This window comes from Saccostrea cucullata, unplaced genomic scaffold (assembly GCF_032062105.1).
Source record: "Saccostrea cucullata isolate Sc308-1 unplaced genomic scaffold, CSIRO_AGI_Scuc_v1 ctg2230, whole genome shotgun sequence".
NCBI lineage: Eukaryota > Metazoa > Mollusca > Bivalvia > Ostreida > Ostreidae > Saccostrea > Saccostrea cuccullata.
This window is the reverse complement of record NW_026936207.1, coordinates 1-19,843: the sequence shown is the minus strand read 5'-3', so window position 1 is coordinate 19,843 and position 19,843 is coordinate 1. Positions and strand designations below refer to the sequence as shown.

At 33.3% G+C, this 19,843-nt stretch overlaps 2 protein-coding genes across 2 annotated transcripts; both read right to left on the bottom strand.

Moving 5' to 3' along the window:
• Nucleotides 1-814: 814 nt before the first annotated feature.
• Nucleotides 815-2,388, bottom strand: LOC134244991 (uncharacterized). Its single transcript, XM_062727239.1, has one exon. It carries the CDS (start codon nt 2,138-2,140, stop codon nt 1,130-1,132), a length of 1,011 nt encoding a protein of 336 aa, XP_062583223.1. The 5' UTR covers nt 2,141-2,388; the 3' UTR covers nt 815-1,129.
• A 3,429-nt stretch (nt 2,389-5,817) lies between these two features.
• On the bottom strand, nt 5,818-19,656 carry LOC134244994 (uncharacterized; the record flags this gene model as incomplete). Its single annotated transcript, XM_062727240.1, has 4 exons — nt 5,818-6,891; nt 9,801-9,942; nt 19,129-19,235; nt 19,498-19,656. Coding segments are annotated over 4 exons (1,194 nt in total), but the record flags the coding sequence as incomplete, so codon positions are not given.
• Nucleotides 19,657-19,843: the final 187 nt, after the last annotated feature.

The following is a 19,843-nucleotide window of genomic DNA, read 5'->3' as shown; positions in this document are numbered from 1 at the left end:
ATTCTAGTATTTTTATTATGTGTACCTGGTATACGTCTTATAATTATATTTTTCATGAAATTCAAGGTATCGCTACTTACAAATACATAATCTATTCTACTTTTAGGCAGTTATCTGAATCACACCAGGTAAAACCATCTCTCTCAGGATGTTTATATTGCCAAAGGTCTACAAGATCTAATTGATTTAAAATTTCTAATAAGCGCTTTTGCGATTTATCACTTTTCTTTTCAAAGCTACAATTAAAATCTCCACAGAGAAATATTTTACTTCCTTCAGAGGAATACAATGAAGTAAATGTTTTAAGTCTGTTGAAAAAGGTTATTCGAGCATTTTCACTATTAGGTGCATATACATTAATAAAAGTAATTAAGTTGTCATCTACCTTGACATTAACTAAAAGTTTTCTTGCATCTTCAGATTTGTGAATATTAAGAATATTAACATTAAGTTCTTTACGAAATAGTATGGAAACCCCTCTACTATATGAGGAATCAGAAAAAGCATGTATGGATATACCTTTCCAATTTGAGTTATATTTTTCTTTAAATTTATCTATGTAATGAGTTTCTTGTATCAATACAACGTCGAATCTATTTTGTTCTAACCAAAGATAAAACTTATTCCTTTTTTCATACAAATTCAACCCTCTGACATTGACAGATATTATGTTTAAATTACACATGAGGTAGTTCTACATTTCTAAGTAAATAAGTTTAAATACACGTACCTAGTATGTAATAGTACAAAGTTCAATTCAATTATATACAGTGTCTGGATTGAGGATTTTAGATGTTTATTTATCCCCTTCAGAGCTCTCAGAATCGGCATTGCATCCGGAAACGTCACTATCGGATGCAGTTCTAAGATCCTTCAGCATCTGAACGATATTTCGCTGTCTAGACTGTTCACGATGTGCTTGTTTTTGTTTCCGACTAATGCTGTCGCTTAATTTCCTTTTTCGAACTTTTTTGGAGATTTTCTTCATCATGACACCGAGGGTATTAGATCCCGGCCAGTGATCCGGTTTGGTATTTAGTGTTCCCGTACGATCCAGTCCCGATCCCCACTCGTTGTTATAGGTGGCCTCCACAAAGGTTGTGGACTGCTTAGCGGTTCTCAGCTTTTCTTAGAAGACTGGGACTTGAACACACTTGTTTTCAAGGATATCCTCCATGACCTCTTTTTTTGTCGACTCCCATTGTTCATTTGTTTTAATGTTTTTCCCAAGACGCAGGGCAGAGAGGGCATCATCTGTGTCTTTAATGGTGTTTGCTGCGTCCAAGTCGCCACAACGTAGTGCTTTTGTATATTGAAAAGCATGTTCAGCAGACTTATGTTTGACGCCACAAAAATTCAACTCGCACGGAAAAAAATTTGAAAGGACATCATCTGCTCCACAAAAGGGTATAACGTGTTTCTGAGGTTCATAGTGGGGGCATGATTTGTCGCCAGGGGCATGTCCAGGCTGTTTGCAGACTTTGCAACATGTAGCTGATGTGCACCTTGATCTTGTGTGGTTAGTACCCCAGCAGTTGGTACAAACCAGGTTACCTGTTTTCTTACGTTGTCCAAAATGAAATATTTTACATTGGACACCCGCACAATAATTTGTTCTAGGTAGGCTTTTACCATCAGGTAGGGGTTCAATGAACATGAATCTTGTACCATTCAAAATACTTGTCATTCTGTTAGTTTCGGGGTGTCGAATCTTTTCGTATAAGATCTTGCTAACAAGTTTGACACATAATTTGTCAAGCATTTCGTGGACAGAAGAATCGGACACAGATAAAGGAAGACCGCATATTCTAAGTTTAAGTGTTTTCTGATCTGCGGATTTTGCACCAGATGTATATGGATTTGTGTCATAGAACTGGTAAGAGATACTGTTAATCTCCATACCCTGTATTAAAAGTTTGTTTCGGTTTTCCGTATTCTTCAAATAAATGCGCCAGAGATTCCTGTCCAATTGTACACACAGGAGATCATCACCCACAACTCGCTTGATTGGTTCAATCAATTCATAATCAGTGAACTGTTTACCTCCGTCAGACCGCAGGTCACTGTTCCTTAGGTATAACGGTTTACATGTGCGTTCAACCGATAATGAATTAAAGTTCTCCGGGTCGTTTTCATCCATGGCAGTACAATGAATAGGTGAGCGTAACTCACCAGGTTAACTCCAAGTAAACACAATACACTGAATACACTATGTACAAAAAATATTTACAATCCAAGAAAGATTATCAACTTTTTTACACACACACGTTAGGAAACACAATAAGATTCCATATGAAACTTTTTTTTCACAATAAAAAGGTCCCACATAGAATTAATTGTCAAAAAACACAGAGCCCGAGAAGGAACGTCCATCTAGCTCAGTGTCACGTGACTCTTTCAAGTCTTCTTCTTATTCTTTTCAAGTACTTCAAAGCCATGCTAAGTGATATTTATAGGGAATCATCCTCAGGTAGTGTAGATTCTAGTTTGTTCAAATCATGACCCCCTGTGGGGGGGTTAAGTACAAGCCCCCCCCCCTTCAGAAAACTTTCAGTTCTGATCTGATGTGTGCTTTTTCCTAGCTAATTGCGCAGGTGAGCGATGTTGCCCCTTGGCCTCTTGTTAGTTTTGCAATCGTTGCAAACCCTTTTGCTCGACACAGATATTTAGTGTGTGTTTTTTCGTTCCACACCAGGTTTGTTTACAGTTAACACAATATTTTTCCCTGGGCGACTTTAGGTTTCCTTTGCTACACTTTAAAACTTGATCCCGTGTGCACTCAAATCTAAAAAAAAATATGTACACACCTCGATTGTCTTCATCAGAATTGTTTTCGTTGTATTTCTTTGTACTTGGAAACTCTGTAGTGTACTGGTCTTCTTCCTCGCTAAGAAGTTCAGTAACATCTGGTTTCATGAAACATTGATTATTTTCGCCAATATAGTCCTTACATGTGTTGTAAAATTTCTCTCCGCAAATATGATCGCATTTGTGAATAGTTTTGTTAATTGATCTAATGAAATGTTGACACTTGAAGCAAGTTTCACATGTACTTCGACCTTTTACAGGTTTGAATCTGTGTACTTCAAAAAACATTTCATTTGTGAATGATTTGTTGCAATCAGGACAAAACTTCCAGTTTTATGACATATCTGAATGCATTTTTATGACAGCACCTGTAAACGTTATTGCAATAAATTTTCTCTAAATCAATGATTCATGGTTATATCCTTTGTTGCATTTAGTGCAAAGATAACTTTGGCTTAAAAACCCTACAACTTTTGTTACAACATCAAAATGGTCGTCATGACGGAAAAGATATATTTTCTTTTCTGCATCATGTCCTTGGTACACCAAGGAATTGAAAGTGTCTTTTGAAAGTACGTTTATTTTAAAATCTGGAGAAACTTTCTGAAAAAGATTTACATCTTTAACAGTACATCTTAGTATTTTTTAATCAGCTTTTCCATGGAGTTAAATTGCCAGGTATGTTTGAATTTTACACACTTTTCGAATGCTATCCCATTATGCTTGTTTATCAATGCGTGCCATTGCAGTGACTATTGCTAGGGCACACAATGATTTTTTAAATTGTTAATGTGGATGATCCCTCATTCTTCCTTCAACATTTTAGAAAGCTCTGAAAACTTGCATTTTATTCCAACTCCACCAGATGAAACTCGAACGTAGATAATACCGCCATCAAGGGAACAAAGACTTCATAATTAGATTGTAGAATACGTTCCACTTCCAACAAGAAAGTCTCCGACGTCAGCTGAGATAAACGCCTATGTGGTATAGAAATGGGGAAATCCAATTCCGAAGATTGCACTGGTAAACGATAGTCTTTATCCATATATTCAGTTATATCCTTTAATATCGACGTGAAGAGAACTTTCAAACTTCTTAGAATGTTTGGTAAAATTCGAATTTACAACCCATGAAATGAAACCTTGTATCTCATGGAACGGATATTGAACTCCGGCATGTTTTCTTCACCCACTGCTCTGGTGGAGTAACTATCTTCAGAACAATCATATTTAGCAATCCATCGTTTGACTCTTGTTGAAGGTATTTGGTCTAATTTCCTTTTGGATCACCTTCCCCGTTGCAAAGTGATGGTTTTGTTGAAGCAGGTCTAAATTGTCTTTTCTCCCAAACACTTTGTTGCAAACATCACATTCATAATATATGTTGTTCCTTTGCTTCTCTCTGTGCATTTTAATCAATGGTGAAGAATTGCCGACTCGGCGATAAACAATATTCAATCGATCAATCTGTGAATTTTAAGGTTATCTTCTCATGCAAATTTTTTATGCCATGTATTGCATTCGTATAAATATCTTAGGGACCCTATATTTCTTTGTGACCTTTTGCTTGGATTTGAAATGCCGCATTACATTGACTGCAACGATATCATCTGTCAATGGTTACTCTTATAAAAAGAATACCTATTGTCTGACAAATCCCAATTTTAATACCTACTATATCATGATTTGTCAATATTTTGAGATTTTTAAAATGTGAACATTTATCACAGCCGCCGCCGCTGCTGCAATAACACCACCACTATCTAGATCACAAGATACAAAACTAAAGCCAGTATAATTTTAACGGCGGAAGACAAAATGTAATTGTAAGCAAACTAAAAAATAAAGAAATTGTCAATTTAATTAACCCTTTTACTATGATGGCTTTAGGTCCTACAGAACGCGGAGAAACATTTCTTCTGAAACGGTTTCGAAGAGGAGTTCAAGATTTATGCAAACCTTGTCCCAAGCGAATTGTTTGGTTGCACAAATGATAACAACCTCTGTATGATATTATACCCAGTGTTGTTTTGCCAAAGGTTGAATTTTACCAACGAATACCCATCCATCTCGATCAAGATCATTTCTTTGACACTAATGTAAATAACATGATTATCATATATACATGTATGACCTTATGTCACTTTCTTCAAAGGACCCAAGAATCAACGACTTATTTACAGAAGGTAGTCATCATAGAAACCTGTCTGTAATTGCTTTTAACCAAAAAATGTATTTTAAAAAGGATACGACCCAGAGACAAAAGGGAATAAAAATTATTATAAACTCCTACAAAGGAATTTCCAAGATATACGTTTAACTTTACAGCCAATCGTTTCTCGAATACAGATGAGTCAACCATTTTTGTAACAAGTGATCTACCTTATGATGTCATTTTCACATTGTGATGTCACAAACACGGGAAAAAAATTTCCATTACATATGCTATTTATAGAATATGTGTATGACTTTATGTGTGCAAAATTTCATTTTGATTTGAATTGTGGTTTTGTAAATATAGAAGTAGTTCGAGAACTTTTTGATCACCCCTCGTACATCATAGTCCAACACGCTCAAATTCCCCTTTGATAAATTCAGTTTTCAGTGGGATTTCGGAGTGGGTGCTAATTATCCAATTAGCATAAATTGGTTTCAGGGTAGACGTTTTTAAGTCAGTTTTGGCAATGTCGTCGTCGTTTTCATTTAGAGATTCAAGTTCAAGTTCATTTTATTCACTAAAACCAAGATTGGTACATGGGGTACAAATAACATATATACAATATATATACAAACTGGTCAGAGGTACATAATTTCTATATTACAAAAGGATGATATATGAATAAAATAGGGAAAAAAGTTCGATAAAATGAATGGGAAAGTTTAAAATATGTTCGCGTACCACTGGTGTTCTTTATAATTATAATTTACTGCGACATCATGGCTGTAATTTGTCGGTGTAAGCCGCCGAGAGAGATAACTTAAGTAAGCAATATTGACGGAGTTATTCTTCTTTGTTTTAACTTTGGGAAAAAAAAAACAAAATAGAACTTGGTACCAAAGAAATAACGTCCCCATGAACCAGGAAATATTTGGCTACCCACGAACATTGACCCCCAAAATAAAAATAAAAATGATTCCACAGTAGTCGTTAAAAGGGACTCTCAAGACAGAATCAGGCAGGAAAATGATATTTGTTTCTTTTCAGTAAATATAAATATGTGTTTAATGTCACAAAAATACCGCTATCTGCGATTCGTGTGATGAAAAGTTTTACGAGCAATGGCAAAAAATGAAGTCACAAGTTATCCTTTGTTAGTGAATTGACGGCCTCGCAAATATCATCTCGTTCTTTGTTGATCAATGCAAGCTTTGTTGATAATCTTTTGAGATGTTCTTGGTTTTCAATTATATGTTGACGATTCAAGGAAAGAGCTTGAATAACATCTTGTAATTTTTCTATTCTTTTGGGTACTATGTCACCCGTTATCTTTTCTATTGATTTTTTTATATTATACCCATACACATTTGTAAGTTCTTTACAAATGTACTCGTGTAATGTTTCTATGTAATCTTTGTACATAATTTCTATAAGTGAATATTTTTCATCAGATTTCTTATGAAAAAGTTTAAAAGGACCTGTAAGGGGTGCAATGTCTATTCCAATTCCTGATTGAAAGGCTAAAACAAGGCCAATTACTACAACCGGAATCCACATTGCATATTTTACTACGGTCTCCTCTTCAAAAAATTCCTCTTCCTGTTGCTTATCTAAATGTGTCCATTTTCGTTCCATTTCGGAGAGCTCTGACAACATTTCTTCATAAACATTTTTGATGTCAGCCATAATCAAATCAAATTTTTCCCTAACTTCTGGACTCCTGACGTTTTGATTCACATACATATCCACTCTACTTTGGACTGTTTCCTCCATTTTCTCAGGGTAAGGGGAGTCTATAATAGGAATATGTCTTGGTGGGTTTAAGATTGCATTCATTCCTTCCCCGTTCTTTGCAAATTGAACGATTTCATCAGCAATTTTTGTTATAAGTTCATCTAAGCGATCCCCAAACTGTTTACGCCGCTGATAATGAAAAAAAAAAACATACATAAAAATGAGTTCCATCAATTTAAGGTCAGACGACACGTTCCTCAAATACTGAGTATATTTATTGTATCTATTGGTTGCAAAAATTATTTATCATATATAAATCATTCCCTTCTGATTTTTGCATTGTTTTCAAAATATTTGTGAATATAAGTACACCAAAAATTGTTATATAGGCATTCAGAAAGTTACCAATAAGGGTTATATAAGAAATATGTTCCTGTTTTATCTTCTCCAAATGCCTGGTTAGGTACCCTATTTTTGTGAGGAAATTGTTTAAGTACCTATTCTTCAATGACAAATTCTTACGAAAAATTATATATTTTTGAGGAACCTTAATTTTGAAATATTTGCCCGTGGAAATAGAGAAAAATCAAAGTACTGAAAGAACTCATGGGAGTTGAACATGGAAATCTAAAGATCTCACAGGAAATAGAGGAACATTTTCATGCTTTCAGATTTGAGCCAGCTAGAACTAATTTGTTAGAGATACAACACGAAACATTAAAAATAATTTCAGTTGCATTTGAATAGCGAAGATCATGGGACTGCTTTTAAATTAGCTGCAGAACTGTTGCTTTCCGAAAAAAAAAATATTTTGATAGACCGGAGAGCTATACTGGCACCCATTTTTGCCAGCGCCTACAACGAAATGGGATTTCGGTTTATAATGGCCTCATCAAAAGAGTTCATCTCAAAATGCATCCCGCAGGAACGTGCGACGCAAGGAATCAACACCTTACTTTGAATCTCTAGCGCAAACTATTTTAACAACTGCGCCACTCGAGTGACACTTAGTTTTTGTGATTTTGATTCTACTTATATGTAATTAAAAATCAGACATAGTTAAACTGGCTACCACAAGAAAAAAAAAACACAAGGACCGATATGTTTTCACACATCGATCATTGGGATTATTGTAGCATTGTGTCTGCATATACATGTATTCATTCATTTTTAGTGTTTTAATAATTATTAATTAAAGCCACGCACATTTTTTCAAGTTCAGTTCTACTGAGGAACACGTGACCAACTAAATGCTGATAAATTCATGAAATTAAAAATTAATGTCATTTGAAATCGTGATATCGAATATCAAAAAACTTGAATAGCATTTAGATACTATTATTTTTTCCCTTTACCAACGTAAAAAAAATGAGTTGCATGTATCTGGTCTGACAAAACTTTTTACCAGTCTAACAGATCATTTTACTTGTCAGAACAAAAAAAATTCTGACCGTGATTTTTTTCCGTACTATTTTTTAAACGAAGCGTTGTTCTGTATCTTCATTGCTGAAACAAATTGAAAGAAGTTGTGTAAAGCCTTAGCGTTCCTTTTGACATTACATCGATTTCACAGCTTCTTACTCTGACAGCAGACAAAAGCTCTATTTGAAATAAATACGACCCTTTCCAAAGATTTTCCTAAATTTTGTCATTCCTTTAAATGACATGGCCATCGAACCATTTTCATTTGGTATATAAAGGAGAGAATGAACTAAACTTAAGTATTAAAATGTTTACCATTCAGAATAAACTTTAAACAGCACTGGGGCGAAGTGGAGTCAGCCGAGGATTGTCGATTGATAAATGACAGAAAACTGGGACTATTTTTTTATCCGGAAATCAAATTTATTAGTCATTTCTAGGAGATATGACAAAAATATGCTATTCTTGTTAAGTTAAATAAAATTCAATTTAATTAACGTTCAAATCATTTATGAAAATTAGATTAATTCAGAAAAATGAGATGGACTATTTTTATTGCGGACGTATCTGCAAGTTTGTATAGAATGGTGCGAGTTTATATTAAATATCACAGAGGAGTAGATCGGGCGACACAGAAGCACCACGACAGCCGCTCTATATTTCATTGTAAAATAACTGCGCTAGATATCGCGTGGCGACCATGGGAGATTGAACATAGTTCAACTCCCAATTAATTTAATCATCTCACAAAGTTTAACGTTAACTTTAGGGAAATCTATGCGATAGGATAAATAACTTCTAGTCTGTTCAGTATACAAAAAACTGTTTTAAACCTATAAATAATACATACGAATTACCGTAACTTATACACTGTAAACAAGGTAAAAAAAAATATTTTACAAGATATGTCTGTTTAAATTAATATACATTCAGGCAAGAAGTCAGCAAAATTCAAGTTCCCCTCGAATATGACTAGTTTATGGGGCTTCGTTTTGAGAAAAAGTCCTGGGATCATGAAAGACCTCTCAATAGCAAAGAGCGATATATGGTAAGTGTCTCAATTGGCCCCTTAAAATGAATATCTTAATTGTACTTTATATATAGCTTTAATTTGTACAGCTATATATGCGACCTTTATTGGACATTTTCATTTTGATCAAAATGCCGTTAATTATAAAATATGACATCATAAAAATTACTTTTCCCCACTATTTTAGCATATTTTGTATAAAACTGCTTATTTTCAAGACGTTTTTCTTCCAGAAAATATAGAGCACAGCTTAGAACAAGCTAGATTTATATTTTTACCAAAGATGTATCTATCCAATACTAATTAGTGACAGAAAAATTATGTATGTTCTACACTGCGCTCTAAGTTTTCCATAAGAAAAAATATCAAGAAAAAGGCATATTTTTGGTTTTTTTGTTAGATAGCAAAAATAGCATTATTTTCTCATGTTATTTACAGCTAGTGAGTGCATATAAATGTGAAAAATATATTTGAAATATTTCTAATATAATCTTTTCAACTAAATAAATATCAATTAAACATATGTCATTGAATGTCATTCTAAAATGTTGATTTTTAGGGGGCCAAAATAGGCTCTTATCATATATACTCCTTTTAAATGTGATTTTTTTCAACATATCTAAATTGATAGTGGAATTCTATTTACCTTTACGATGTCACCCTTCAATTTTTCAACTTTCAATTGAGTTTCTTCCAGTGACAAAGTCTGCTCTTCTTCAGTGAGAAAAACACTCTTTAGTCTTGCACGTATGTCGATCTTAATATCATCAAGTAACTTCTGTAAAAAACTTAAGAAAACCATAATAATAATAATAACGTCTGTTTTTTTTAATAAAATAATTAATATTTAGATATAATACTGATTGAATTTTGTTACATGACATTGTATAACAAGTTTTCCCCGTCTTAAAAAAATGACAAGCATTTAAGTCTGTTCTTGTGAATTTCAATTTATAAACATGGTTGAGTTCAAAATTAGGTTTTCCTAAGTTAAAGAGTCAGTATGAGAATGCATATATATATATATATATATATATATATATATATATATATATATATATATATATATATATATATATATATATATGTATGTATTAGCATGACATTTATTCCTTATACTCTATAGGGGGAAAATAACTCGCGGCATTAATATTCGCTATATTCACGGTGTCAATGGATCCGTGAATTCAAGAAACAGTGAATAAGTCTTCAATAGGTATAGATAAAGGAGGGAACTTTTTATCAAATACCAATTCCGCGAATTCGAGAAACAGTGATAGTGTCAAAAAAGAGAAAAACGTGAAAATTACAACCCGTGAAGTTAATTCCCTATACAGTTTTTCAATTTAATTGTAGATAAAAGTAATTCAGATTTTAATAAGGGCACGGGTATGCGGGGAATCCCCTCGCGGGTGTATTTCATAATATACAATCATAATTTATTTTAATTTTCATAAAATCATTTTGAAAGCTCAATTTCCAATTAAAGTCGAAGTGCGTAGTATCTTGGCGGGGTGGGGTTGGGTTGACATGAAAACAAAATTGGACAATTTCCCCTTAATCGTAGCAGAAACATGTCACGTATGCTCTAAGTTTCATTATTAACCCACCTAGGTATATCTCATAGGTACATGTATTATGTAGAAAATCTAAAAATGCCTGCAGAAGCAAACTCTTTCTTTTTTTTTAAATGAAAAATAACAATATACATGTACCAGTGTTGAAAGATCAATGAAAATATAGCTTTCAGAAATTAATTACGCTTCAAGAATAAATTCCATATCGTAAACAAAAACATTTGAAAAGTTTGTAATAAAACCGCAAAGTTCATCAAATTATTTCAATTACTCAACGTAAATTATACACAAAGTACATAGAATTTAAGTGTTTGAAGATTGTTACAATGCGAAACATAGACTAGACTTATTACATTTTGCGTTATTGCATTTTGCGTTCAGCACTTGGTAGTAACAATATCAACGCAAAATGTAATAGCGCAAAATGTAAAAACACTATTATTTGATTGTTGCGCCCAAAAGTAATAACACTATTATTTGATTGTTGCATTCTGCGTTCTTACATTTTGCGTCATGATCAACGCAAAATGTAATAACGTCCTCGTCTTCGTTGCTACATTTTGCGTTATTTAATTTTTTGCGCTGAAACTAAAGCCAAATGTAATAAAACAATATGTAATAAAACAAAATATATTTTTTTATTCATAAAATTGATTAGAATATATAACAATGGTAGAGCTCGCTATAAAATACCATAGTAAGAGCTATAGCAGTGAGGCCAACGTTACGGCTTTTACGGGCATTACTGATCTACATGTATCTTTTTTTAACACTGAGTTTGTATCTTACATTTTTATTGAATACACCGTATTTCTGAAGCAATAACTTAATTTTGATTGACATGTTTTCTCCTATATTAGTCTGAATTAAATATATATCACAAATGATATTTCTAATGACCAAGGCTTGACAATTTGTTTAATAATTAAAAGCCCTTGATATGCACGTACGACAAGTGTACATTGATAAGCAGAAGTGTATATGTATGTGTCCTGAAAGGAGGATCAGGGATGGGGTTGGGGGTTTACTTCGTATGTTGATCATTTTAAAATTAGAGAGATTTTTCCTTGTCTGTAATGCACGTGATTTGTAAAAATCGTACGGAATCATAATTATCAATAAAACCCCTCCCAGTTGTATACTTCAACCTGTCATGATCAGTAGAAATTAATAGAAATGTAGATTCATTACATTGGTCTATCAAAAAGCAAAAACACACTGGTTAACATCTTTCCTGGCCCAGTGGTTCTATAGAAGAAGATTTTTAAAGATTTTTCCTATATATTGCTATGTAAAACTTTGGTCGGCCATTTTGGCCCCACCCTAGCCCCGGGGGTCATGATTTGAACAAACTTGAATCTACACTACCTGAGGATGATTCCACACGAGTTTCATCTTTCCTGGCCCAGTGGTTCTTAAGAAGAAGATTTTTAAAGATTTTTCCTATATATTCCTATGTAAAACTTTGGTCAGCCATTTTGGCCCCACCCTAGCCCCGGGGGTCATGATTCGTACAAACTTGAATCTACACTACCTGAGGATGATTCCACATGAGTTTCATCTTTCCTGGCCCAGTGGTTCTTAAGAAGAAGATTTTTAAAGATTTTTCCTATATATTCCTATGTAAAACTTTGGTCGGCCATTTTGGCCCCACCCTAGCCCCGGGGGTCATGATTCGAACAAACTTGAATCTACACTACCTGAGGATAATTCCACATGAGTTTCATTTTTCCTGGCCCAGTGGTTCTTGAGAAGAAGATTTTTTAAAAATGCTATTAATTTTTCACTAATTCATAATTATCTCCCCTTGGAAGAGGGCGTGGCCCTTCATTTGAACAATCTTGAATCCCCTTCACCCAGGGATACTTTGTGCCAAGTTTGGTTGAAATTGGCCCAGTGGTTCTTGAGAAGAAGATGAAAATGTGAAAAGTTTACGACAACGACAACGACGACAACAACGACAACGATAACGACAACGACAGACGACGGACAAATTTTGATCAGAAAAGCTCACTTGAGCCTTCGGCTCAGGTGAGCTAAAAAGAAGAAATATTACGTGACGTACGAGGGTTGTCCGTAAAGTTCGTGGACAAGCTGAGAATTAAATAAATAATGCGTCATTGATATTTATTATTAGCATATTTCTAATCCTTTACTAAATGTGAACTGAGAAATGTAAGATCTATTTCAATTTCAAACTTTTAATTACAATTATGACTTCATAATTAGACTTAGTATGGAGACCCGGAGCATCACAAAATTTTCATTAATAAATTATTCATCACGTTATCAATTTCATTTGTATTTTATAAAATTCTGCAGAAATCTGGATAATAATAATAATAATAAATTCTTTTATTAAGACATGATAGCACAAATAGTACATATGACTAGTTTACCTTGTGGTCCTGTATAAAACATATTTACAGACAGATATGAAAAAAAAGAAAAGAAACTAGAGTAAAAAAAGAATATATACATAGCATGTTAATTATATCAGAAATATTTGAACATACGAGGGGTGTTAGAAAAGTTCTATTGTGAGCACGCTATTTCCACAAAACCGGTCAAACTTTCCAGATAAAATCTTTGCCTTTTTTCCAATAAATATACAAAAATTTGGTGCTCTTGGGTGATTATTGAAAAATATACAGCATTTTTATTTTGATAAAACTTGCTTCATGGAGCATGCTACATTTTGGCACGTTTACATCACAAAGACTCTTTATTAAAGCTAAAAATTGCACAACTGTAGCGCAAAGAGATTTATGATATTTTACCTGCCGCTAAAGAATGCAGGAAACGTGACTGGGAGAAATTTTGAACTAAATTGGATGGTATATGACTGTTTTATAGCCGTTTATAAATGATCAACGCGTAAAAAGACGTCGGAACGTCATTGAGCGTCATGGAGCAATGCACTACGTAACCAGAAGTCTCTGTCGAGACTGTAGCTCTACTGATTTGTACTTATAACAAAGGATGAGAAAAGAAGCCATTGCCATCAGACCAAAACTGTAGGATGACTAGCGTTTTAAAGGAATTTCAAAGAAAATTCAATTTTTAGTAACCATGGCAACACCGTTCATCGAAATTAAAATCCAATGCACTATTTTATGTATCTTAGTGTAATCTACTTGTGTGCCAAGTAATATTGAAATCAAATCAAAACTGTAGGAGGAGTAGCATTTTAAAGACATTTCAAAGAAAATTCTATTTTTAGTAACCATGGCGACAACGTTCATCAAAATCAAAAACAAATGCACTATTTCATGTATCTTAGTGTAGTCTACTTGTGTGTTACGTAATATTGAAATCAGACCAAAACTGTAGAAGGAGTAGCATTTTAAAGGAATTTCACAGAAAATTCTATTTTTAGTAACCAAGGCAACACCGTTCATCGAAATCAAAAACCAATGCACTATTTAATGTATCTTAGTGAAGTCTACTTGTGTGTTAAGTAATATTGAAATCAAATCAAAACTGTAGGAGGAGTAGCGTTTTAAAGGAATTTCAAAGAAAATTCTATTTTTAGTAACCATGGCAACACCGTTCATTGAAATCAAAAACCGATGCACTATTTTATGTATCTTAGTGTAGTCTACTTGTGTGCCAAGTAATATTGAAATCGGACCAAAACTGTAGGAGGAGTAGCGTTTTAAAGGAATTTCAAAGGAAATTCTATTTTTAGTAACCATGGCAACACCGTTCATTGAAATCAAAAACCGATGCACTATTTTATGTATCTTAGTGTAGTCTACTTGTGTGCCAAGTAATATTGAAATCGGACCAAAACTGTAGGAGGAGTAGCATTTTAAAGAAATTTCAAAGAAAATTCTATTTTTAGTAACCATGGCAACACCGTTCATCGAAATCAAAAACCGATGCACTATTTTATGTATCTTAGTGTAGTCCACTTGTGTGCCAAGTAATATTGAAATCAGACCAAAACTGTAGGAGGAGTAGCGTTTTAAAGGAATTTCAAAGAAAATTCTATTTTTAGTAACCATGGCAACACCGTTCATCGAAATCAAATGCCGATGCACTATTTTATGTATCTTAGTGTAGTCTACTTGTGTGCCAAGTTATATTGAAATCAGACAAAAACTGTAGGAGGAGTAGCGTTTTGAAAAATTGTTTACAGACAGACGGACAGCTAGACAGACAGACAGACAGACAGACGGACAGACAGACGGACGGACGACGGACACCTTACTATCGCATAAGCTCTTCTGGTCTCTGACCAGTAGAGCTAAAAATTATGTGTGCAGACAGGAAAATGTCTAAAAAGAGATTAAAATGTTCAAGATACTGCCAAGAATTTCCTACACATACAAAGAACAAGTTTTCAAAGGTTATTGCTTCGTAAGAATGGAAGGGGGACATTTTGAATGATTAACTCCATCGATACTTCAATACCCCCTTATCGCATGGACGTTGCGTTGCGCCTATATGGTTTTGCATAGTTTCCATACCTGATCGATTAACTGCATAGACTTTTTTATATTTTAAGATCTCAATAATATACGAATCAGTACAAAAGACATTATAGTAGAAAAGTAACATGACTTGATATAGATATTCAATTTTAAAGTAGAAATGAAAGATTTATAAATATAACTGCGACAAAGCTTAACTGGATGAAATCTGGTAGTCACGTCGCTTACGTCTAATGATTGCTCCATAAATCCTATGACCCCATACTAAAAATAGTTGTAAGATTTTAAGATTTTATTATATGGACCTGACTTTTTACAGACCAATAAACAAAATGTAGGAATTCATTCAGACATGGGTCATACTTCATAGTACACAATTGATTTTCCGTAATTCAATGTGTCTGCCAACTTTTCTAACAACCCCCGTACAAATAAATAAACTACTAGTGTTAAATATTATGCCAGAAGAACACCTGTTCAAATTATAATTTTGCAAATATGCAGATTTAAAAGAAGCTAAAGAATTACAATTTCTAACAGTGTCAGGCAACTGGTTCCATAAAATTGCAGTTGAAAGTTGATGACTTTTACATTATGAGGTTGACGGATGTTATCACTTCAAACCTTCAAAAATTAAACATTCGGAGTTGTAAAATGGCTGAGCAATGAAAGTTAGAACATATTAAGAAAGATCAGAATTGTTAAAAAAAAAAAAGGACGTTTCCGGAATAAGTGGAGCAGTGGGCAGTGATAAAATTCTGCGTAGTCATCGGATAAACACCGACAGAGACTAATATATTTTGTAAACAATCAAAGAAAACAGTAAAAAAAAAAGCCGTACATTAGTATTTAAGAGCCATATAATATTTTCGGACCGAAGGGACAGTTTACAGGATGACATGCGTGAAGGAAAACTATGCTTTCGAGATTGCAGTGCTATAAAAATGAATTTCATAACGTGACTTTACTGCATTTCCGTAAATAAAATCGTTTTTACGCGGAAGAGGTTGGATGATTGCAGGATATGAGACAGGCATTGTTAAATATTATTTCACGTATGAAACCTGAACATTTTGTGCACATTTTTATGACTCGTTAAAGCGACATACGAAATGTATTGAGCTAAAAGGTGACTATATTGAGAAAAGTTACTTGTACTCATATTGCTTTTGAAATCTGATAAAAATATAACTGTTTGTGCTTTGTTTTTGTTGAAAACTTGCATGTTAATAAAATGAAACATGAACTTAATGAAAATAATAGCTTCATAAATTTTATAAATGTTTGTCAGTAATTATCAATGTTGTCCACGAACTTTACGGACAACCCTCGTACTTTCATCTAATGGAAACTACGAAAATAATCTTCTAATATAATTTTTCGGCATAGTATGCTTACGTAATATAAATACTTAGAACACTATGCGATATTATTATGCTTCCTGTCAGTTTGTCTCTATAGAACCCATACCCCAATACTCTCGCATAGTGGTCAAAGGATTTATATAGCGTAAACATGCTAGGCCCAAAATAGTGCACGGCTTTATTTACTGAATAAAATTCTTCAATGCACATGCCAGGGAACGAACTCACGACCATGAGATTGTCAGTCCGATGCCTTATCGATCACTGTTTGGTGGCATTTTATTAGATATATAAACTTAATTTATACAATTGACACAAAAAGGAAAAAATAGACAAATATTATTTGAAAACAGTTATATTATTCTAAGGAACCTAAGATTAATGTATACAAAAGTTTCAAACTAATTACATACAAATCGTTAGATGAACTGATTTCATAGGGTTATTAAAACGCTTTTTATATGACGCTTGATTGAAGGATGTAAAAGAAAATTATCAATGGGAATAGACATCTGCAAACAAAGAAGTCTTACTAACAAAACAGTAAATAAAGATGAGTTGCTTTGGGACAGAAAATCCTGATTTATTTAGAGAAAATACTAGTTCCCAAAATAATTAAGCATGCAACCAATTTCATCATGAAGATTTTGAATGAAATCTTGCAAGTGCGCTGTGTTAGCACCGATATTTTCAGGAAAAATGATATTTGGATTGCCGCATAAATAATTACAACAGTCAGCATAATAATGGCACCATGTGTCAAACCTTGCCTACTATTTAGGCATTTTACATGCATAATGCAACACTATTATATAAATAGTTGGATATAGGTTAAGTAGAGACAAACTGACAGGAAGCATAATAATACATTTTGCAATCTTGAGATTGCAATACTTGTATTGAAAATACCGTCAAGCTGTGGTCACAAAACTGGGACTATGTCAAATTCACTAAGAATGGTTGTATAAAAAGATGAAAAGTGTGATGTTTTTATGACATACTTTTTTGAAAATTTTGGCAATTTAAAATTTCTAACAGAGCTTTTGAGTATTTGAAAATCCACGTGAGATTGACACCAGTTTTAGAATATGGTGTCGCACAGTACGTCATAATTTTCTCTTTTAACAGCAAATAATATTTTTGTAAAGAGTAAAAATGGGGATATGATTAAGAGCTTGCTAGACACCGCAATGTGTCATTCTTTGTACGGATTTTTTTCATGAAGTTTAGGAATCTAGTTTTGGTAGGGTAGATGTTTTGATATATGTCGCTTTGCACTTAGTACAGGATGCATAAGAAATTGTATAGGATGCAAAAGAAAATTATAGTTCATATAAAAAATAAATAAAATATTAGAACCATTTGTATGAAATTACAGGATTATTTTGGTTATACAAATAGCACATGCTTGTTGGAATCACACGCTCAATTGCTTTGACAAAGTCTATTTTTTGACTTAGTGTTGGATAAAAGAATTAAAAATTTCGGCAAGGGCTATGGACTTGTCAAAACTAAGACGATTGTTTTTGCTCTAGCTGAAGATTTTTAAATATCATACAATATTCTTTTTGAGTCGAATTCGTAATGTCGTAAATAGCATAAAAAATCTATGAGGCCATTCTTTAAATATTGAACAAGCTGTATTCTCATTCATTTCATATCCCACTTTGACATTGGTTTTGTATTCGCTTGCCTCTTTTTCGGTTACTCTCTAGACATAAGTCCAAACGTACATGTACTTGTGAAGCATGACTAGGATGGTTTAGGTCATCGATCATTAATTGAACAAAATGAAATCAACTCAACATCAAAAGGACACAAAGTTTAAATATCGAAACTATTCTTAAGTTTTTTGATAAAAATATACTTTTTATTCCTGTTGCAAAAGGATATGATTTTCAGAAATTTTACGAAAGAATATGTCTAGTTTAAAATGACAAAGTGTCCCTAATGAAGAAGTGCAAATTACAAAATGGACAGCTGGATCATCTCAGAAGCTTACTTGAGCCTACAATACAGGGGACTAATATAGATTTTTAATTATTGATAAGGATTGATTAACTTTTTATTAAATGTATAACATTTGAAACTTAGTAACTTGTACCGCAATCTTTTCAAACTTGTTATAAACGAGCAATTGTTTTTGTTAGCAAAATGAGTTTTTTCTACGATTTAGCAATTGCATCAAGTAGCTATTATTGAAACATTTCAATTCTGGTAAATGACAGCATAATTATTGTCAATTTCCAATTAGAAGTTGTAATTATCTTTACTACACTCTCCCGTGGGGATCCGGGTTAGAATAGGTCCTCAGTACCCCTTGCTTGTCGTAAAAGGCGACTAAATGGGGCGGTCCTTCGGATGAGACCGTATAAACCGAGGCCCCCTGTCACAGCAGGAGTGGCACGATAAAGATCCCTCCATATCAGTGAAATATTCTGGAGAGGGACGTTAAATAGTATACAATCAATCAATCTTTACTACACAGATACCTTTCTGATGGAAATAATGACAAAAACCTAATGTTATAATGTTTATTCCAATGAAAGGAAAGATAATTAAAATGAGATAATAAAAAGAATGTAAGATCTTACTTGAAATGATGTTTTACTCTTATGTTTTCGTTTTCTTTAATAACGTTATCTAAGGTTTCCTGGATCTCCTTAAATGTACCAACATCATCTGATATTCCTTTCTTCACCTGTAAGTGACAACATTAATTTCTTTCTTTACGTCAAGAACTATCATTATTCTCAAGTATTTTTCCTTAACTGTATTCATCCTATATGCAGGATGAATACAGTTATCCTGTATTCAAAAAGGATACACACATAGGAAATAATAAGAGGAACGACAAAGATTGCAGCTGATACACAATAAATTAATATTACATTTAGAAGACTTAGTTGAAAAATGTTTTCCTCTTTTACGTCAGGCCAGTTTCTCTTTATGCTCGTTTTTACATGTCTCCAGGTACGTGTCCTTATATCCTCCTCTCCATCTTCGTGAGTACCTTGAAGTGCATCCCATTTGTTTGTAATGAAAATAACGCCTTTTGGGTCAAAACAAGGCATTTCGTCAGCAATTTGTAGATCGAAGATTGATCTCATTATCGTTGGAAGCTGCACAAAAGAAATCTTAAAATTACTTTGAAGCTAGACAAGCTCTAAAAGTTAGTACTCCTTTAAAATCAGCAGAAGATTGTTTTATTTTTGCATCAAAATACTGTTAAAGATAATTTCATAAATACATTAAATGATGAAAAGAAAAGTTTGAAACAGACAGGGTGGTGTCACTTACGTTCTATTT

What these genes read in the sequence shown, in the direction of transcription:
- LOC134244991 (XM_062727239.1), bottom strand. Translation starts at nt 2,140, where the DNA reads ATGGATGAAAACGACCCGGAGAACTTTAATTCATTATCGGTTGAACGC.